Genomic DNA, 22373 nt, shown 5'->3' on the forward strand with positions numbered 1-22373 from the left:
GCGGGGGGGGGGGGGGGGGGGGTGACCAATAACTCTTCGGTTCCGGAATGTGACCACTTACACATCAATATATAAAAAGGCTACAGTTTTGTGATGCATTGTGGCACTGAACTAAATTAGGTGTGGGTGTTTACAGGTGTCCAGCATATGCAGTTCTACCAAACCACTGTTATTCAGTTCCCTCAGTAGAAGGCAGGATCTGTTATAGCTATTCTTCCTACAAGCTCTCTTTCTGTTAAATCAATTTGTAAAGCCACTATTAAGGGAGTTCGATAGGAAGGCTCGCACTGTGAATCCGGTGTTCTTCCATTGTTCCATAAAGTGTTTCTTTTCTAGACCCACCCAGTGTACATGGCCAAGCTAATCTTCCAGATGCCGCAGAACAAGTCAACCAAGTTCATGGAGTCTGTCATTTTTTCTCTGTACAACTATGCCTCCAACCGAAGAGAGGCCTACCTACTGCTTCAGCTCTTCAAAACGGCCCTCCAGGAGGAAATCAAGTAAGTTTGCAATGTTTGCTTGTAAAATTAGGAGTAAGAGATCAGTGATATAGATCGAAGTGCTGTTGAATTTGGCAGTCGGGCTGACTTCTTTCCTTGGCTAGAAGCCATTTTGATCCTTACCAGTTTGTTGTATATCAAGGGTGATGCATTTTGTTCCATAGTTTGAGTGAAGTAAAACCGCAGAGATTCCCAAGCACACATTTTGGATACTTATTGACCTGATATATCACACAAGTGTCTTAAGTATAGACGATTTCCTCATATATCCACAAAACAGACTGTCAAATTTAGAAAGATTTGACCAAAACATGACCTTGACTAACTACACCTGGTCACTAGAAACCATGTCATTAAATATGTGACTATACACAGCAGGAAACACTCAACATTTAAAAATCAAACATGCAACATTGTTCATGAGCTATCTTCTTCGTTAGGTCTAAAGTGGATCACATCCAAGAGATCGTGACTGGGAACCCGATGGTCATTAAGCTGGTGGTGAGCTTTTATCGTAACGGTCGAGGTCAGAACGCCTTGCGAGAAATCTTGGAGAACGTGGTGAGAGATGTGCTGCAGGATAAAACGCTCAACATTCGGACCAACCCAGTGGACATATACAAGGGCTGGATCAACCAGATGGAGTCCCAGACTGGTCAGAAAAGGTAAGACCACTAGCTAGATTTGTGGCCATCTTGGGTAGCCTCGGTAATTCTAGTTTTAATTATGTCCAAAACCTTTATTCTTTGGACCTGATTCAAATGTATATATTTTTTTCAAATATTGCAAGTTGTAGACTCCAAATTATGCACACCTTTTATTTTGTCCACACTTGTGCATATAGAAATTCCTCTTCCATGTTGAACACATGCAGTTCATACAATGCTCTTGTGCACCTTTGGAGGTTACATTCTATGATTTCAGATGACCTGCACAGTTTCATATTTTCCTATAAATTGTTTACACCGGAGTGGATTTATTTACTCATAACAAATACAGGTTTAAAGATGATTTTTTTTCAGTATTTTGAATCTAGCTTGGACAATTATTGCTTTTAGTGCTTTCTGCTAGGTACTGCTTGGTTTACTTTTCAATTTTGTTATTGCATAGAGAATATATTTACAGTGTAAATCTAATCCTACTAGACAAACAAGAGCTTCAAATAGTAAATGAGGATAAAGCCCAAATCTATGTACTGTGGCATTCACATAGGTTCAGAAGGTATCGTGGGTGAAGGTCAACTTGTGTATTGAGAAAAAACAGAGAGGTTTTAATAGGGTGTGTAGGTGAAGTGTCTGGAGAAAATGAAATGCACCAAATTGTTTCATGTGTGTCATCTGAACAAGGCAGTCTCAAACTAAGGCAGTGGACCATTAAAGAGATTGGAGGGCACAAGCAGGGAAAGGGAATCTTGGGTTTTTCTTTCCTTGTGGATCTATATTTAAATTAGATTTGTGACTGGTCTATGTCCAAAAAAGAAGTGCTTTTATATGTACCTGACTGCTTTGCTGCTCAAGTGTCTTTGTAAATGATGCATATTGAGTTGCACTTGGTGTCTGCTGGTAGTTAAACATCCTTTAAAACGACTGCGTCACAACACAGTCCATTCCCTGCATTTTTTACTCCGCGAAATCTTTTACAACGCAGGGCTTTACACTGCAAACCATTATAATGCATTCCCCAGTACAATGCCCGGTGGAGTTAGAATAGTAAATTGCGTTGTAACGGACAATGCGTTGTAACAGACAATGCGTTGTAATGGATTACGTTGTAAAGCGCTGTGTAATAAAAGATTTTGCAGAGTAAAAAATGCGGGGTAATGGCACGCGTTGCAAACTCGTGCGGAGTAAAGTGTTGTATTCCTGCTGGGAGGGACATTTGGTGAGGGCATCAGAGGGAGGTGAAGATGTTATAAAAATGCTTTTAGAGGTTGAGGATTGCTTCAAGAAGGATAATGTGGAGCATATCACCCACGTTGCTTCGGGATGTGGGGCAGTGGTTGCACTTTGCAATTGAAATGACAGTTTGGTTAGAGGGATTTGATTAGATGCCATTTATCTTGAATCACCTTGTTTGGGATTACCTTTTCACATACTGTTCAATGAGATTGAGGATCAATGTGAAAGCCCACGTCCTTTTACTATTGGTATAGAGAAGTTGAAGACCAGAATGCATACAGTTAAGCCAGCGTATGATTTACTCAAAAAAGAACAGATGATGGACGGAATGCTGAACTAATCAAACATAAACCCCTAGTCACAGATCTAGGTTAAATCCATTGTTTTTTTGCACGTCATTCCAGTTTAGACACAGCCATGTGCAAATCAGTCGTTATCGTGCTCCCTATGGGAACGGTCCAGCCCGAACTGCCAGGCCAGGTCCTCCCTGGACTGGTTTTGGGCCATCCCCCCTCATCAACCAGCCTAGCTTGAATCTTAGCAGTTCCAGCAGGACTGTAACCATGAGGAGCAGGATCAAGACTGATTTGCATATGGCTGCGTCCAAACTAGGGTGACGTAGTGAGCAAAAGAACGATGGATTTAACCCAGATCTCTTTACTGGGGGGTGAATGTTTGAATCATTCAGCATTCCATCCATTATTTGTTTCCTCAGCACAGTGTATGATTTGTAGCTGGATTTTTACTATTATTGGTGAAAATTAATTCCTTTTTGGTGAGGATAATTTGAAGAGAGAATGCATTTATCAATAACTGGATGCTATGCAGGCTGCATTTTAGGCAGTGCATATTGGCATACGCAGCCAATGGCCCATAAAGCATAGCTTTCTATTTTTACAGTTCGTTTATATAAAACTCTACCTCGGCTGGCCTGGAGGCCTTCATCTGAGTACAACCTCCCACACCTTCATTGTCTCTTTGCTTTGCATGTTTGATAACTTTATTTCGGTCGTGGACCATAAAAGTACAGATAAAAATAAAAAAAAGATACATGCACAAAGATAGAATACATAAATAGTTAAAAACATTCGATTAAAAAGTTATTAAACAGTAAGTTATCACAAGGGGTAGCGATCATCACAATTAATCAGTTAATCAGGGTAGACCTTCTGCGCCACATACCATATAGGTAGCGGGAGACCGAAAACACGATAAGGGGGGAGGTGTCATATCTTAAAATTCTACACGCTTGTGCACATTGCTTTAAACCCAAATTTCTGCACAGTGGTACCAGCCAGCACCTCCGTATTTTACTATATGCTGGGCAGAAGAATAAAACATGGACAATGTCTTCTTTGCTGCTATTACAAGCTGGGCAGGTTCCCTCTTCTCGTCCGGCCCATTTACAAGTCAGTGCCCCAATAGGCAGACTGCCATGTCTTAATTGTATGTATAATTTTCTTGCAAGGGGAGGCTGTATTAGATCCAAAAATTCCTCCCTCTTGGGTACCAGTTTTACCTGCAGAAATTCTGCGGACAGCCTGCCCATGGTTGTCGAGCAATGTAGCAAACTTAAGCTATAGTGTCTCAGGGAGGCCAACAGCTCTGTTCTCTGTACCACTGGGCAACTCACCTCCGGGGTCTCCCATAATTGGGGCAGGCCAATTTGGTATGCAAGGGCTTTAATATGGGATAACCAATGTATATTCTTGTTCTTCCATCGCCCCCAAACTGCAGAAAATTCAGCTCTATAATCCATAAGCTCCCGTACAGTCCAGAGCCTTCTCCAATACAGGAGAGGTCGAGCGGCTATCAATTCTGTAATGGGCTCTAGTCCCAAGTCTAATCTCAGGGGTGTGAGCGGGGTACTCTGGGGGAGACCCACCAAGTTCCTCATATAGGCCTGCTCCACCTTGAGGAGACTTGGTGTATTCGTGTGACCCCAGAGTTCTGCGCCATATATCACAGCTGGCCTAGCTTGGGCACTATAGATCTCAAGGGCAGGGGCAACTGGCTTGAATTGGGTTGTTTTTTGAAACTTGCCAATACCCCCTACGATCTGCGAAAGCCTCAGGGTGGATTTGGATACCTGTGGACCCCAACCAAAATCTTCAGTCAAGGTGACGCCCAGGTAGACAAAGGTTCTCACCCGTTCAAGCGGGGTACCATCTAGTACAGGGCCCGGGCGGGTGCGCCTCGGGGGACCGAAGATCATGAACTTGGTCTTCTCCAAGTTTATCTCCAGTCCCCGCAAGGCGCAGAAAGATACAAACCCGTCCAGAACCCGCTGGATGCCCGTTGATGTTCGCGACAATAACAAAGTATCGTCTGCGAACATCAGAGCGGGCACCTGACCTGTGGCCAACCACGGGGCATCACTATCCCTGACTTTGTCTAACTCACCCACCAAACCATTGATGTAGAGACTAAAGAGCGTGGGAGCCAGGGCGCAGCCCTGGCGTACACCTCTGGTTACGGGGAAGCGGGCTGATAAATCTCCGTTCTTCCCACACCTTACTTGGACGTAGTTCCCTGCATGTAAACGCTTCAGGACATCTAATAGGTAGGGTGGAAGGCCTAGTTCTTTCAAGACCCTCCATAGACTCTCCCTGGGCACAAGATCGAAAGCGGCCCGCAGGTCTACGAAGACAAGGTAGAGGCTGCCACCCTCTACTCTTACTGTCTTCCAAAAGAGGACCTGCAGCCTAAAAATTTGGTCCAGGGTCGAGATTCCAGATCTAAAGCCAGCCTGGAGGGTGGTCAATATTTCAAACTCCTCCATCCATCCAAAAAATCTGTCCAGGAGGATCCGGCCCATTAGTTTCTGAGTAGTGTCCAAGAGACTAATCGGCCTGTAGTTCGATGGGATTAAAGGGCAGCCCTTCTTAAAAATGGGGACGATCTCAGCACCCGCCCAAAAGTCCGGTAGCTTGGCTCCCCAGAGAACCGCATTAAACAATACAGCAAGGTACGGTGCCCAGATTTTTGGCTGGGAGCGGAAGAGGTCGCCAGGTAGCCTGTCGAGGCCTGGGGCTTTGTTTGGGAGCGACCTAGCAATCGCAGATTCCACTGCTCTCAATGTTTCCAGAGACCGTCCTCACCCCGGTGTCCCACTGGCCCGTTTGGTGGCCCAAGCCCGAGGCCCCCCGCAGTCGACACTCATGCGGGAGGTCTGGGGCCGATGGAGTGTGAAGGACACTATCTAGCTCTAGTTTCCGGGCCCTATTTGTATATTCAAGGGTGCCAGTCTCGGGACTTGTGTAAAGCACTGCAAAGTGCGCCTCCCAGACTGAAGGGGCAATATTTGGTAGGAGAGTCTCTCCTCCCTCTTTCGCACCAGAGCTTACTAATGCGCAAAATAGCTTGGCATCCTTTGCCAGGAGGGCACCTCTCCGATCTTCCCACCTGGCTTCCTCCCACTCTCTCTTGCCCCTGGTAATCTCCTTTTTATACGACCGTCTAATTGCCCTGATATTCACTTTATCTTTGGATTTAATTGCCGCAAGAAGCTCCTTTTTAAATTTCTTGCAGGCATCATCAAACCAGGGATGCGTCTTCGGCACGCGCCGCTTACTTCCACTTACAGGGTAGAACACTTCCCCCAGCGCCACTGCTAACTGCCTGTGTATGTCTACTGCCTGCTGCCGGCAAGTCGGATCACCCATCTGAGTTATAAGGGGAATTGCGAGCTGAATTATTTTTGCAAGCTGTAAAGGTGAATCTACTAAGTGAGGCCATTTGACCCTCCTTCTATTATTAGTCACCATAAGAGGAGGCAGCGCCATGGCGGGATTAGGGTCGGGATTTGTTAAACCAAAGGACCCGGGTTTAAAAGTTAAAACCAAGGCATTGTGGTCGCTATCATGCCTTTGCACAACCCTGAATTCCTTCAGCTTATCCCAATTATTCGCTTCCACCATAAGATAGTCAATGATGGAAGTCTGACATGCCCGGTAAAACGTAGCTGTGCCTGGGCGGTCTGGGTCCAATCTCCCATTGCACGCCCGCAAGGACGTTGCAAGGGAGAAAGATTTTATTTGGAGCGCCAACGGGGTCCATGCCCTGGCCGGGATGATATTAGGCTCGGGAATATGCCAGAATGCATCTACTTCATCTTGTTCGCCCAACTCCAGGCTACCCAGTGGCTCAAATTGGCAATTAAAATCACCGCCGAGAATTATTGCAATGGAGGGGTCTAGCGCCTGAATAAAGGAGTTGAGGGCTTTGATTGTATTCGATTCTTGCCCATTCCTAGATGGCCTCGAGTAGATGTTTATTAAGGCTATTTGCGGTTTACTTGGAGGTTTTAATAAGACACACTGGATATCCAGGGAATTTGTTCGCATTTGGGTCGCCTGGATGCCCAGATGAGTGCCTATCCATATTGATGACCCACCCGATGGGCGACCTCTACCTGTAGACACTGCCAAGATATCATATGTTGCAAAGGTCGAGCTGGTGCTCTCTTCCAGTGCCCAGGTCTCTTGCATCAGGCAGATGTCATGTGTCGCCATGAAGGCGGCCCACTCGGGAGTAAGCAATTTATTTTTAAGCCCTGCTATATTCCAGGAAACCAATGTTAGACATCCTTCAACTATTTTTTCAGGACCCTTTACTTCCTTGTTCCCCTTATCACTGATCCTCTCCCTCAACGAATGGTAGATTGTTGGATCCTCCCTGGGGGTAGATGATGAAACATTTTCCTCTATTACCCCTGCCCGTCTACTGGCTTCACTAGTATCTAGTGGCGGGGGATTTCCCTTAGGTCTGAGTCAATCCACCTCTTCCAGCACACTGAACCTATTCCAATGTGGTTGTAACGGGAATAGGGGGCTGCAAGAGGACATACCCTCCCTAGTTAACCTCCCATTTGGCATTCCGTGTGGTGGAAGGTAACAACCCCTATTAGGATATGCTCTTTTGGGGTGGGATGATTCCAATCTGGGCATAGGGTAGAAGTATGAGAGATGTAATGGGCATATTTGGGTGTTTAATCTATAGTGTGGGGCATCGCAGATATACTCTACAGCAGAGGCGTCCCTGAAATTCAAAATTATGACATCTCCTGCTACTGTCTTTGGGCCCCTCCCAATCCAATCTACTCTTCTGGCCGACAAAATTTCGCCCAAAACATTTAATGGCAGGGGTCTATTTACGCTAAGCCATTGAATACACTTGTTTTTTAACTCGGCCTCCATTTCTCTTTTCCCCTCACTTAGGGATGGAACTCCTGCAAGTGCTACCACATACGGTTGGGCTTCGGGGGGTAGATTAATTGGTGGTAACTGGTAGGGAATTGCTCTTGGTGCTACATTCCTTTTTATTAGTGAGCTAGTCTTACCCCCTTTTTTGCCCTCATTAGTCTTTAATATAACTTTGTCTCTGACAGTTGTCAAATTTCCCGCTGCTTGATGGACTTGGTCCTGGGTTTTGATACTAGGCGGGGGATGGGGTAGAGCGTGTGTAGACTTTTGGGTGCTTATTGAAACTCCTGCATTATTAGTCTGTACTGTAGGGTTTTTTTCCCGACTACCCTACCTCTAGGAGCGTTTTTAGGTGTAGTCTCGCAAACAGAAAGTACGGGATTTCCCGGTGGCTTAGCTGACTCTATTGTCCCTGACCCCTTGGTGTTTACGATAGAGATGAGTTTATCAAGTTTTGACACCAAGGGTTTAAGTTGAGTGACAATAGCCCGCTCCAGGCATGCCTTTTCTCTCGCTTGGGCAGGGATCATGACTCTGCTGTAGGCCAACCTATGTCCTTGGACAATCACCGCCAAACTCCAACATAACGTTGCTTTGGAACCTAGTAGTCCACCAGTGTAGTTTTCTAGGTGGGTTAGACTGAGGTTTAGATCCAGTTTAGGCATTGCTAGTGAGTCAAGATTCAGGTCCTGATTGGCTGCCAGTTTGGATTATATCCTGACATCCGCAGAGCAATCCAACACACTTAACTGAGTAGTGGGTGAGTGAGAGTGCGCTTCTTCTCAGTCTTCTTTGTCTGCAGTGGCTGCCAATAAGCCTCTTAAGTTTCCATTCTTTTAGTCGCCTGAGGGCCAGGATGAGGCAGAATTTGGTTTTGATCTCCAAACTGGCGAGCAGTTCTCTCATACTGGATCCTGCAGGTTGGGGCCATATGTTGATGGGCTATGCCACTATACTGACCATAGATGCTCATACGCTGATCTCCAAAGGGCATTAAAGTCTCTTGGCTAGAGCATGGCTATGCCTCATTCTCCTCGTAGTTCTTTGTGCCGAAGGAGGACTGGTCACTGAGGCCAATCTTCAACCTCCGGTTTCTGAAAATATTCCTTAGGAAAAATAACTAAAAGATGGTGACTTTGGCCTACGTCCTATCTGACAGGAACACAAGAAATTGGGTGGTACCCTTGGACTACGAAAACACCTATTTCCTCATCCTACAGGTGTTTATTTTGGTTGGTCCAGTAAGTGCGTTACAGTATATGCCCTTGGGCAAGAGTGTTCATGTGTCGGAGACATGTCAGACTGCCGCAAGGGGCTGCCATAAACACCTTCACCAGACACTACTGTCTAGATTATCAAGATCTGAAAGAAACAGGTTAGTATTAGATTCCTTACCTTCGAATATCCCCAGGCGTCAGTCTGGATCCGGAAACTTTTGCGTAGCAGTACCCCTGCGCGTCGGTAGGCGTCGTCTGCAGGCGTCCCCTGCGGCTCCGCGTCGTCGGCGTCGTGCGCCGTGATGACGTTGCTGGAGTATATAGACGCCGCCTCCGCGCGCTGACGTCAGTTCTTCTTTTTTCCGCGCCAGTAAGCGCAGATCCGAAGAGCAGTACTCCGGTCTTTTGACCAAGGTTTTTTGATTACTCTAACTCTTTAGGTGCCGGTAGGATGCCCGGTTTTAAAAATTGTGACGGGTGCGACCGCCTGATGTCGGTCACCGACCACCATCGACTCTGCCTGCGGTGCCTGGGCGCCGACCACGACGTGGAGTCCTGCGTCGACTGGCGGGCCTTGACGGGTAAGGCTAGACGGGAGCGGTCCCGCAAGCTGCTCGAGTTCCGGCTGTCGGCCCCGCGCCGGGAGCGGTCCCGGTCCGGCCGGAGGTCGAGGGAGCGGTCGAGAGAACGGTCGCGGAGCCGCCACGAGTGCTCCGGGAGTCGTCACCATTCCTCCGGTTCCTCAGGTAAGCGACACAAGAAGTCGGGGCGTCGTCATCGCACCCCCGACTCCCCCCGACGCTCGCGCGATGCGGCCGGGGGTTCGGGTGGCCCCGCGTGGGTCGCCGACGCTGCCTGCTCCGTACCCGTCGGTCCCTGGGCAAGGCGCGTCGCGCGAGGAGATAGAGGAGTTCCTCATGGCCATGAGGGCGCTGTCTCCTCCGACGGGGCCTACGGCGCCTGCGGGCCCGGTGGTCCCGTCCGGGGGCCCGAGCGGTTCGGGTGCTCCTGCCCCGACGCCGTCGGGTGCTCCGGCCCCGGCGCCGCTGGGCCCTTCAGGGTCGACGCCGGCTGGTCAACCGGCCTCTCCGGCGCCGATTCCATCAGGGCAACCCGTGGCGCCGCCGCCGCGCGGCGCCGTGCCTCCGACGCCGGCTCCGGGCGGCGCCACCCCCCATTCCCTCTCCAACTCCGGACGCGGAGTCGGACCGGCGTCGTCCGACGCCGAGTCCGGCGCCGATGGGGCCCATTGACCCCGAGGAGCCGGTCTACATCGTTGAATCCGAATATGGTGATGAAGATTATGGAGAGGGTTGGGAGGGGTCTGAGGACCCTCTGTCACGCGAGTGTCAGTACGACGTGGACTGGACAGGTGACTTGGGTGATGCCAGTGGTCTGGACGACTCTCCTAACCCTGGTTTTGTCTCGCCTCCCACTGTGGCGTCGGAGGCTGAGGCTGCTTATTCTGTGGTGCTGATGAGGGCTGCCAAGGCCTTGCGCCTTGAGCTCCCCGTCGCAAAAGTGAAGCCTAACATCCTCACCGAGGTCTTCAAACCGCAGTCATGCCCACAGGAGCCTCTGCTGCCGTTCAATGAAGCCTTGACGGACGTTCTTTTGGGCACGTAGTCCAGGCCCGCTTCAGGCTCGCCTGTTGATAGGAACGTTGCCAGGCGCCACCGTCCGTGTTCGGACGACCCTAAGTTCCTGTCCACCCATCCCACCCCTGAGAGTCTGGTGATCCAGGCCTCAACATCCCAATCCGCATTCCCGTCGGCCCCGCCCGACCGGGAATCAAAGAGGTACGACCAGTTTGGCAAAAAGGTCTTCTCGTCCCTGAGTGCGGGACTGCGGTCCTGCAATACCGCATGCCTCTTGGGCCGCTACACCCACTCTCTGTGGGATACGGTCGCGGAGTGTCTGCCGCAATGCCCGCAGGAGGTACTGGACAAGCTCGGCCAGGCTATGGTTGAAGGCCGAGACGCGGCGAGGTATTCCATCAGGTGTGGTCTTGATACGACCGACTCGCTGGGCAGAGCGATGTCCACGACGGTGGCGATTCATCGCCACGCCTGGCTGAGATCCGCCAATTTTTCGACGGATGTCCAAAATGCCTTGATGGACATGCCGTTCGATGGCAGTCGCCTGTTTGGCGACAAAGCGGACAACGCGCTTGAGCGCTTCAAGGACTCCAGGGTCACGGCCAAGTCCTTGGGTCTCTCGACCCAGCGCCAGCAAACTGGTTCGTTTCGCTCCTTTCGTGGCCACGGAAGGGGCGGTCCCACACGTGCTGCCAGCCACGCACCGCAGAACACTTCTCAACGCGGTGGCGGCCGTGGATTCCGCCGTGGTGGCGGTCGGGGACAGCGGCGAGGTCAGACCACACCTCCCCCCGCAGCAGCCTCCAAATCCTCCTAGTCCGAGCTTTCAGGCCCACGTGACGCCAGTGGGTGGCAGGGTTCGCCATCACCACTCCCGCTGGCGCACTATCACATCGGACAGGTGGGTGCTGCAGCTCGTCCGAAGGGGCTACTACCTCCCCTTCGAGACCACTCCTCCAGCCATGCCACCGCAGAACCACCGTGTGTCGGGGGACCACTTGACACTTCTGCAGGAGGAAGTTACGGCCCTCTTGGCCAAGGGGGCCATCGAGCGCGTTCCTGGGCCAGAAGTAGGGTGTGGTTGCTATTCCCACTACTTTCTGGTACCCAAGAAGGACAAGGGGGGCCTGCGTCCTATCTTGGATCTATGGAACGTCAACGGTTTCCTCCGGAAGGAGAAGTTCAAGATGTTGACTTTGGCTCAGGTCTTGGCTGCTCTAGACCCGCTAGACTGGATGGTAGCGTTGGACTTGCAGGATGCGTATTTTCACATCCCCGTCCTGCCGGCCCACCGGCGTTACCTGCGGTTCACGGTAGGCCACGAGCACTTTCAGTTTATCGTGCTCCCATTCGGCCTTACCAGCGCCCCACGGGTGTTCACGAAAGTGATGGCGGTGGTCGCAGCTCATCTGCGCCGGTTAGGGGTTTCAGTCTTCCCCTACCTCGACGACTGGTTGTTGAAGGCGTGCTCGCCCGAGACAGTCGTCCACCACCTTCAGATGACGGCAGACCTCCTGCACGAGCTGGGGTTTTCCATCAACGTGCCGAAATCACACCTGTGTCCCTCTCAAAAGCTCCTTTTCATCGGGGCGGTTCTCGACTCGGCGCAGTTTCGGGTTTATCCTCTGGAACGGCGGGTCCGGGATATTCAGGCTCTGATTCCCATCTTTCAGCCGTTATCCCGGGTCTCGGTCAGGTTGACGCTGCGGCTTCTGGGTCTGATGGCCTCCTGCATCCTTCTGGTGCATCACGCCAGGTGGCGGATGCGGGCTCTGCAGTGGGACCTGAAGTTTCAGTGGGCCCAGCATCAGGGCAACCTATCCGACCACGTCCTGATCTCGGAGGGCACTGCGAGACAGTTGCAGTGGTGGCTTACGGACCGCGATTGGGTCAGAGGCAGATCCCTCTCCCTTCCCCAACCGGAGTACTTAGTTGTGACGGACGCGTCCCTCCAGGGCTGGGGAGGCCACTTGGGAGAGGCGGAGATCAGAGGCATCTGGTCTCCGGCGGAGTCCCGGCTCCATATCAACATGTTGGAGCTGCGGGCGATTCGCATAGCACTGAAGGCATTCCTCCCCTTTGTCAACAGGAGTGTGGTGCAGGTGTTCACGGACAACACCACCGCCATGTGGTACTGCAACAAGCAGGGCGGAGTGGGGTCGTGGACCCTTTGCCAGGAGGCTCTGCGCCTCTGGCAATGGCTGGAACGTCAGGGCGTGACTCTGACGGTTCAACACCTGGCAGGTTCTCTGAACGCCAGGGCGGACGAACTCAGCCGTCGGTGCTCGGTGGATCACGAATGGCGTCTGAACTCGGACGTGGCGAAAGGCCTCTTTCTGCAATGGGGAGAGCCTTGGTTAGATCTATTCGCCACAGAAGAGAACGCGCAATGTCATCAGTTCTGCGCGTTGGAGTTTCCAAGACGGCACGCGCTCGGCGACGCCTTTCGGCGCGAGTGGAGTTGCGGTCTATTGTACGCCTTTCCGCCTATACCACTTCTGCCCAGAGTGCTGAAGATGATCAGGCGCGACCGGGCACAAGTTATCCTTGTGGCTCCGGACTGGGCTCGAAGGTACTGGTATCCCGAGCTACTCAGCATGTCAGTCGGTCCCTCGATCCGCCTGCCCCTTCAGGAGGACCTTCTGTCGCAGCAGCAGGGGACGGTCCTCCACCCGAACCTGTCCAGTCTCCACCTCCATGCTTGGAGATTGAGCGGCGACAGTTGAGGCCATTTGACTTGCCTCCTGAAGTCTGTGATGTGATTCTGGCAGCCAGGCGTCCCTCCACAAAGTCGGTATACGCCTGCCGGTGGAACAGATTTGTGGCATGGTGCACAGCAAAGGCTGTGGATCCCCTTTCTGCCCCTCTCTCCGAGGTTCTCCTCTTTCTTCTCTCTCTTGCCCAGCAGGGCTCTGCTCTGGCAACTATCAAGGGCTACCTTTCGGCCCTTTCCGCCTTCTTGAGGCTACCTGATCAGCCATCTTTGTTCAAATCCCCTATTGTAACAAGATTCTTGAAGGGCATCACGCTCATGTATCCACCTGTTCCGTTCGTGATGCCTCAGTGGGACTTGAACCTGGTTCTGACTTTCTTGATGTGCGCTCCCTTTGAGCCGCTTCATTCCTGTCCTCTCCGTCTTCTGACTTTAAAGACGGCCTTCCTGGTTGCCATCACCTCTGCCAGGAGAGTGAGTGAGCTCCAGGCTCTTTCTGTGAAACCTCCTTTCTTGTCCATTCATCCAGACAAGGTGGTTCTTAGAACTAGACCTTCTTTCCTGCCCAAGGTAGTTTCTGCTTTTCACATCGGGCAGTCCATCACCTTACCCTCCTTCTTCCCGCCTCCGCATCCTTCAAAAGATGAAGAGCGGCTCCATCGTCTGGACCCAAAACGTGCGCTTTCATTTTATATGGATCGCACACGCCAGTTCCGGGTGGATGACCAACTGTTTGTTGGCTACGTGGGTGAGAAGAAGGGACGGGCGGTACAGAAACGAACCATTTCTCGGTGGGTCGTCCTGTGCATCAAAGCGTGCTACTCTTTGGCTCGGAAGGAGCCTCCTGTTGGGCTGAGGGCCCATTCCACTCGGGCCACGGCGGCTACTACTGCCCTGGGCCGGGGAGTCCCTTTGCAGGACATTTGCCAGGCGGCTACGTGGGCCTCGCTGCACACCTTTGCGAGGCATTACTGCCTGGACAGTCAAGTCCGGAGGGACGGCTTCTTTGGCCGTTCGGTCCTCCAGGATTTTCTGGTGTAGGATTGTATTGGTTCGCAGACCCACCACCGGGGTTGGTATTGCTGGGGTATCTATTCTAAGGTAAGGAATCTAATACTAACCTGTTTCTTTCAGATGAACAAGTTACTTACCTTCGGTAACGATATATCTGTAAGAAACAGTAGTTAGTATTAGATTCCTTACCGCCCCACCCATCCTCCCCGTTCTGCGAACTGATACCTAGGGTTAATGACATCCCTTTCAGGGCCCTAGTTTCACATGGCACCAGTGTTGGTTCTCACATGGCTCTGCGTGTTCTGGCGCGGAAAAGCTGTGTGCAAAGAACTGACGTCAGCGCGCGGAGGCGGCGTCTATATACTCCAGCGACGTCATCACGGCGCACGACGCCGACTACGCGGAGCCGCAGGGGACGCCTGCAGACGACGCCTACCGACGCGCAGGGGTACTGCTACGCAAAAGTTTCCGGATCCAGACTGACGCCTGGGGATATTCTAAGGTAAGGAATCTAATACTAACTACTGTTTCTTACAGATATATCGTTACCGAAGGTAAGTAACTTGTTCTTCACAGGGAGTTGCATTTTGCCCATTAGGTCATCGGGACATTCAGGTGTGAAGTTGGTAGGGCCCACAGTGAAAAGTGTATCATTATTGCTTATCTGCTAGCACTAATCGTTGCCTCTCTCCCAAGTCCGTTTGTTGCCATTATTGCTACCGTCTTTTTGATTTAGGCCATAGACAAGATCCTTCTACTTTTGTGTTTCTCCCTTCGAAAGGCAGTATCCCAGTGAACCTATCAAATTCACACCCAATATTCGTTTTATGTTGGGCCTTGGGAGGAACCCTGCAAGAATTTCCTGTATCTACTCATCTGCCCCCTTTCCTTTTGACTTTAGTCATCAACCTTAGTTTGATGGTGTAGTTATCCCCTGTGAGGCAGATTAATTCAAAGTCCTACTCAATGGCTGCTTTAGCACCACTGTCTAAAACCCCACTACAGAACATTTGCACAACCCCACCACCTCCCGAAACTGGCAGCTACTGCCATTCTAAGGAATCCTTATGTATTACTTGCATTATTTTTGCGGTTTTCTTACCATTTTCCATTTCATTAGAAAATTTGCTTCAGAAAGTGCCATACTTTCGTAAAGGGACTGTATATGTGATTGAAAGTGCCAGAAACCTTCCACCCTGGATCTGATTCCTGAAAATTTGAGGACTAATAGTGGTCTACTTATACTTTAGGATAGTTCTTTTATGTTTGTTTCGTCTTGATAAGATTATCCAGATAGCCTGCACTGATATTGTATAAGTAAGATGTTGGTTGGGTTAAAAAACTTTTTATCATGGAACTTTCTTTTCAGGCTTGTTTTATCCTGCCCAAGACTTGATCCGATGATTTTGAGTAACTTGATAAAGCAAGCTCAAAATGCGCTGTGGTGGCTCGTTCATGAATATAACTTATTAGCACAAAAGTACCTGACTCAAAGTTCAGATCTACATTCTTGTGTATTTGTATGGTAGCTGTGCATTTCATTGTTATAGGTTATGTTTTTAGTCCTTGTTTTCTTTTCCTCTCCTTGCAGCCAACTCCCTTATGATGTTAGCCCTGAGCAGGCACTGAGCCATCCTGAGGTCCAGAGACGCCTCGACATATCCATTCGTAACTTGATTGCAGTCACGGATAAGTTCTTCTCCACCATCACATCCAACGTTGAGAAGATTCCGTATGTACCTATAAAGTCAATCTAAACTAAATTTATTGTATAGCACTGAGCCTCCGTTTAGGTTGAACCTTTTTTTTTAGCAAGGCTTTTTATGTGGCTCTGGCTGAACCTCTCTGCACAGTGATTATTGTTGCCCTGTTCCCATTTGCTGTGTTTTCGCATTTTGCATCTGCTTGGTACAACCAATATTTTAAAGGTTATAATGACATTAGTGTTGTTGCTGATAAGTTGACAGTTTAAAGCCCAGTATCTCCTGATAGGTTTGCAAAATACTTTCCTTCAAGCTTGCTTTCGCACAGTAGAAAGATGTTTTGGTATCATAACAAACAGTGCGTAGATTTACTTGGGATTTTGAATGTTCTACTTGGCAAGAGAAGAATGATTGTAAAACGTGGAAAACTTGACAAAACAAAGCTCTGTATTTGCACGATTTTCTAAATTTCTTTACTTTAACCGATGCTATAGTCATATTGTTTTCTATATATCACACACAGGGATTAGTCCTCCAAGCTCTCTTGTAGTTTGGAGCAGAAATTCCTATTTTTTCTGCCATTTGTTAACACATTTATGGTTGTTGTGTCGATCAGTGCAGTCTTTCACTGTATCAGTACCATTTCTTGTCTGAATGAAGTCCTTTGAATCCTTTGATCAGTCTTGTCAGAGAAATGCTTAAGTGTATAATCTTGTCTGTAGTCTGATTAGGATACCTCAAAATATGACATCTGCCAAAATATTTCTTCTAAACAATGCAGTAACAGGGGTGACACTTTTTGAGTCGGAGTACTGCCGAACAAGTTACTTTCATTTCGTAAAGCCTTTTTCTGGTAGAGACTCTATCTAACGGTTCTAACCGGATCCCGCACCTTAGAATATTCCCTAGGCATCCGACTGAAACAGAAAATCTTGAGCAGTACCTTTGTGCGCCAGTAGGTGGCATCTTTCGGCTCTGCATCAGAAGTGATGTGTGTGGGGCTTATATAGGCGCCACCTCGGCACTCTGACATCCGTTTTTCGTGACTATTTCCGTGCAAAAAAAATGTGGAGCCACATTGGACTGAGTGACCAGTGTGCAGAATCTAACAGTAGGTTAGGGATAGAAGAGCCTATGTTGCAGAGTGGGGAGGATCAGTGAGGAATCTGTAGTTCGTCTCTACAAGAAAAGGTGTTACCGAAGGAAAGTAACTTGTTCTTCTGATAGACTTTTAACAGCGGATTCCTCACCTTAGAATTCATAGATATCCAAGCAGTACCTACCCAGAGGTGGGCCTGCAACTAGCACAGACCTGAAAATCCTGTAGGACCGAATGTGCAAAATGCCTGTCTTAACAGACCTGACTGTCCAAGCAGTAGTGCTAGTGAACATGTGGAGTGACACCCAGTAGCAGCTTGATAGGATGTGGCCTCTGTGTGTTAACACAGTAGTTGTGGCCCTGGTGAAATGGGCCCACAAGCTCTCAGGAGGCTGCTTCTTAGCTAATGCGTAGTAGATTTTAATGCAGAGTACAACCAATCGAGAGCTGCTCCATTTCTGCCCTACCTTGCCCTTTTTCAGTCCAGTGTACCCAATAAAGAGTTGATCGTCCACTCAGTGTTCCTCGATACTATCGATGTTAAGAGAGGGATCATTTTTTTTTTTGTCCAAATAATTGATTATCTCCTCTTAGAAGGATCAGGCAGAGTGAAAAATGTAGGAGGTGTGATGTTCTGGCTACATGAAGATGAGTGACCACCTTCGGCAGAATAGAGGTATGTTTCCGAAGAACCAGTTTCTCTAAGTAAAACCTGGTATACGGAGGGTTATCTGAAAGTGCTTGAACCTTTCTAACCATCCTGACCGATGTAATGGCCACCAAGAAGGCCTTCTTGAGAGTTAGTAGTTGATGTGAGTGATGTGCAGGGGATCGGATGTTGAACCCTCTGAAAATCCATAGAACCAAATTAATGACCCATTGATGCATGATGAAAGTGATAGGAGGGAACACGTTATAACCCCTTAAGAAAAAGAGTCTCAAACGGTGAGCGCTGATCTGGCAATCGCAAAAGGCCGATATGACCGAAATGTAGCCTTTAACGGTGTCCAGGGCAAGGCCTTGCCAGGCTAAAGACAACACAAACAGTAGGACCTCCAACAAGGGAGCTTAGAAATAGGTTTACATGACAAGATGGGCACCAAGCGACAAATTTGTCCCAGCGGCAGGTGTATACAGCCATACTCTAGCCTTTTTGATGCGTGGGCTGCCGGGGGCCGTCCGAACTGCGCATGCGTAATTTGTTTCTGCACCGTGGCGGAATGTCCGCCGCATTGAAGCGGCTAGAGAAACCTGGCTGCCAACATAACAGAACAGATCTTGGGAAACACATCAAATCCATTTAAATATCACTGTACACAAAGGTTGAGTATACTTAGTTTCGAATGTAGAACCTTGCCCTGCTACTACAACAGAAGGTCTTCCAAGTGGGGCACCCTGATGGGAGGGCAGATGCTCATGCTTAGGAGGGCCTTATACCAAACTTTTTTTACCAGATCGGTGCCACTAGGTTGGCTCTGGCATAGTCAGTCCGTATATTTTTAAAGTTCACTATAGTCTAGAGTTGTGTGATGATTGCCTGGAGTGAGCCTGCCTTCATCCGCCAGTCATTGAGGTAGGGGAAGACTGGGACCGCTGACCTCCAAAGGTGAGCTGCAGCCACGGCCATCACTTTAATTAACACGCCGGGGCACTAGTGAGTACAGAAAACTGGAAATGCTTGTGACCTATTGTGAACCGCAGGTAATCCCTGTGGTCTCTCAGATCGGGAGTGTGAAAATAAACATCCTAAAAGCCCACCGCTACCGTCCAGTACCCAGGGTCTAGGGCAGACAAGACCTGAGCCAAAGTAAGCATCTTGAATTTCCATTTCTTCAGGAAGGTGTTGAGGGAACACAGATCTAGCATGGGACTCAGGCCTCATTCCTGTATCTGCAGCAGGTAGTTACAGGAATAGCAACCACTTCCTGCTTCTGTCGCTGGCACTCTCTCAATAGCTCATTTGGACGCAGAGCCTGCCCCTGGAGTGGAGCAAGAAGAGATGGTTCTTAGTCAGCAGTTCTGAGGATTAGGGCAAAGGCGGAGGGATTTCCAGAAAAGGAAGGGCGTAAACACACTAAACAATTTGAAGCACCCACTTGTTGAATGTTTTCACTTGCCATTGGGGCAGATGATGCTGGACTCTGCCACTGAAAGGATAGCTGTGCTGTCCGAAGGGCATGCTAAAGGGGCTTAGAGACTGCAGCTGCTGGAAGGGCAGGAGATTGGACAACACACCGGCTTTGGTCCCCACGTCCTCTGTGGGAGCTGTGCCCATGGCCACAAAAAGGCTAGGTGGTCTGTTGATCACGGGGGTATGGCTGGTACTGCGTGCACAGCTGAGATTCCCCTCCGTAGAAATGGCGAAAGGAGGAGTGCGAAAGGAGTAACGCAAGGAAAGATCCCAACCATCTGTCTGTCGGTAGCTTGACTCTCCTTAAAGAGCTCCAGCCCTGAATCGACCTTGCCGCCAAACATGTGGTAGCAATCAAAGGAAATGTCCATTAGAGCCTACTGGACATCCCCCGGGAAGTTAATTGATCGGAGCCAAGCATGGTGGTGTAATACCACATTGGAGGAGTTGGCCTTGCCCAGCAAGTCAGTGGTGTCAAACCCACGCCGGATAGAGAACTTTGCTGCATCTCTGCCCTTAATAATGACCTAGTTTAATATGGCTCAGGCCTCCTCCCAGACAATGGGTATCACTTCTGTGACAGTGTCCCATAAGGTGTGGGAGTAGCGCCTCAAGAAGCATGCAGGGTTCACTGACCGCAGTGCTAGCCCGGTGAAAAGTTTCTCTTTCCAAAGTTCGTCAGCCTTTTGGATTCACAGTCCGATGGAGCAGCGGAGAATGTGCTGGGATGAAGTTTGGCAGTCGAAGCCTGCACCACCACGCTCTCAGGTGTAGGTTGCTGGGTGAGGAAAGCTTGGGTACCCCGGAGTGGGGCGGTGGCGACGGGCCTTCATCCTGTGCACCAATGCAGGATTGGCCAAACGCTCCATAAAAGAGTTTGTAAGGGCTTGACTGAAGGGGGAGGGAGCAGGGGATAACTCTAGCTAAAGCACCTCCATTAAGATGTTGGTTTTAACCTGCATGAAGATAAGCTTTAGGTCGAGGACCTTCACTGCCATTCTCACCACTATGCCCAAGGGTGCACCTTCCACCATGTCAGGTCCCGGAGATGAGACAAGGCCAGCATTTGGAGACCTGTCCACTCCACTGGCTCCTCATTCCAGTTTTCGTCTTGGTAGAATGGGCTATCTCGTCGAAAGGGTAAAAGAACTGGTAAGCTTAGTCCTTTCCACCCCCAAAATCCAGCTCTGCACTAGGCCTGTTAAAGGCTAGGGGCATGTGTCCAAGCCAGACTGTTGATGGAGTCTGGCCAGCGCCGCAGTCGGTAAGACATGGTTTGGGGGTAAGCCTCGGTGCCTTAGTTAATCCGGAGGCGGATCCAGAGGGCCCAGCTGGTGTTGGGAGCAAGCTCACCGGTAGTTCCCCAGACGGGGCCCCACTCTGGCGGGTGTTGCCCAAAAGCGCACTAGAGTGAGCTGGTGCCCCATAAATATAGGGCATGGCCACATAAAACTCCGTCAGTTGGGATGTGGTCGCTCTGGCGCTGGGGAAGTCGGGAGGAATGAAGCAGAGCAGACCCAGCTTTCGGGTCTGTAGGGGACGTGCTGAAGTGGGGCCTAGAAGCACGAGATAAAGGGAGGGAAGTACAAGTACGCCTTAGACTTCTTTGACTTACCCAACTTTGATGATGTAGGCTTGGACTTTAAAGATGATCGTTCACAAAACCAACTGTGCGACCGGGCTTTAGGTTTCCGCTGGATCATGAGCAGGAGCAATGCTGCGCTTTCTTGTGCCTTGCCGCTAGGAGCTTCAGGCTCGCTCCCGTATCACCTTCTGGTGCATCGACTGGGAGAAATATTCCTCTGTCTGACATTCCCCACAAGGCTTAGAACCTGTGGATCTGTTAGTGGACATGCTCCTACCACAATAGGCGCAATGGCTCAATAAAGAATCTACAAAAAGTAGAAAAAGATAGACAAAAAGTGACCAAAGCTCTCTGGATCCGAGGAGTTAGCACGGAATGAAAGGAAGTTATGTCTGCATGCTTGAGTGGCGCCTATATGGGCACTGCACGTCACTTCCAATGTGGAGCGGATCGACGTTGCCTACCGGCGGCAGAGGTAAAGCTCAAGATTTTACGGATCCAGTCTGACGCCTGGCGAATATTCTAATGCGAGGATTCTGCGGTTATAGTCTGTCAGAACAGCTGGCAAAAAGGCAAGCAGAATCTTGATAGGCCCTATGCAGTGAAGCAGATACCAAGTCTGGCACTGATGAAAATCTGTGGAAACTAGGCACTAACTTGGATTTACTTGTTAGAAGTTACTTACCTACCTCTCCTTCATGTCTCTCCTAAGTATTCTTGGATGTTGAGCACCGTGCCTGGTGACATCTGCCAGTGTGTAATGAACAAAGGCTCCACTAATTTACATCTATTCTCCCATGACTAAACACACCAAGACCAATTATGCCTGCAGGTGGGAAGACGTCACTGTACTTGACAAACAAGTCAAGTCAATAATCACTTTATTTTGGTCAATTTGACCTTAAAAGTGCATCTAAAATTGCATACAATTCAATTACTTTAAAATCGATATGGATAAAAAAAAGAGCTAAAACTGATTTGAAATGCATACAGTAAAAACAGTTAAATAAAACATAGAGGTATGACCTGGTGCAAATATATGGTGAAATCTATTCAGACAGCTCCACAAATGAAACAAATCGGTACATATGTCACAATAAATTGAGCAAAGGTTGGTACAAGGATGGCAATTGAAAGTGCATGAACTAGCTATATAAACAAGTGTCAGGTCTGTTTATCAGGACTTGAAATTAGCCACCAAAAACAGATTCTCGAGAACAACAAGCCAATATAACAGTAGGTCTAAAATGTAGATGGAGTGCATCAATAGAAATAATCTCAATTGAGCAGCGATGGAAAGATCTTTTAAAATTCCTCATTTCATTTATGCAAAACCATGGACCTTGTTAATTTTAAGAGTGCTCTGCGGGTACACCATATGGAGAATAGAAAACCTGCTACCGAGTATACTATCGGGATACTAGAATCGTGTTTGAATATTCCTGAAGGGCCTCGCAACAGTGCCTGGTACCTAGGTTTTCTACAAATCTGTCCCAGCCACCGTTTTCTCGCTTTGTGGTAACCAGGGCAGGTAAAAAACACATGAAGTTCTGATTCTGTGGGGCAGTCACATGCCGGGCACCCCAAAATTTGCGAACCCCCCCACGTGTTTGTAAAAAAGCAGAGTACTTGACAAACATGATTAGATTGGTCGAAGGCTTCATACATCAAAATATTTCTGGGTAGATTTAGCATATCTCTGGAACCCTGT

At 49.2% G+C, this 22373-nt stretch overlaps 1 protein-coding gene across 2 annotated transcripts in view; it reads left to right on the top strand.

The window, feature by feature from the left end:
* Positions 1-22373, top strand: part of IQGAP3 (IQ motif containing GTPase activating protein 3) — a 307137-nt gene that overhangs the window by 151620 nt on the left and 133144 nt on the right. The window contains exons 25-27 of one of the 2 annotated variants that reach the window (XM_078671026.1): positions 337-500; positions 941-1165; positions 15736-15876. In XM_078671026.1, the coding sequence (XP_078527152.1) occupies positions 337-500; positions 941-1165; positions 15736-15876 (530 nt within the window). The remainder of the gene's footprint in view (positions 1-336; positions 501-940; positions 1166-15735; positions 15877-22373) is intronic. The other variant, XM_078671027.1, reaches the window with a different exon arrangement.

The sequence above is a fragment of the Lissotriton helveticus genome, chromosome 12 (assembly GCF_964261635.1).
Source record: "Lissotriton helveticus chromosome 12, aLisHel1.1, whole genome shotgun sequence".
NCBI lineage: Eukaryota > Metazoa > Chordata > Amphibia > Caudata > Salamandridae > Lissotriton > Lissotriton helveticus.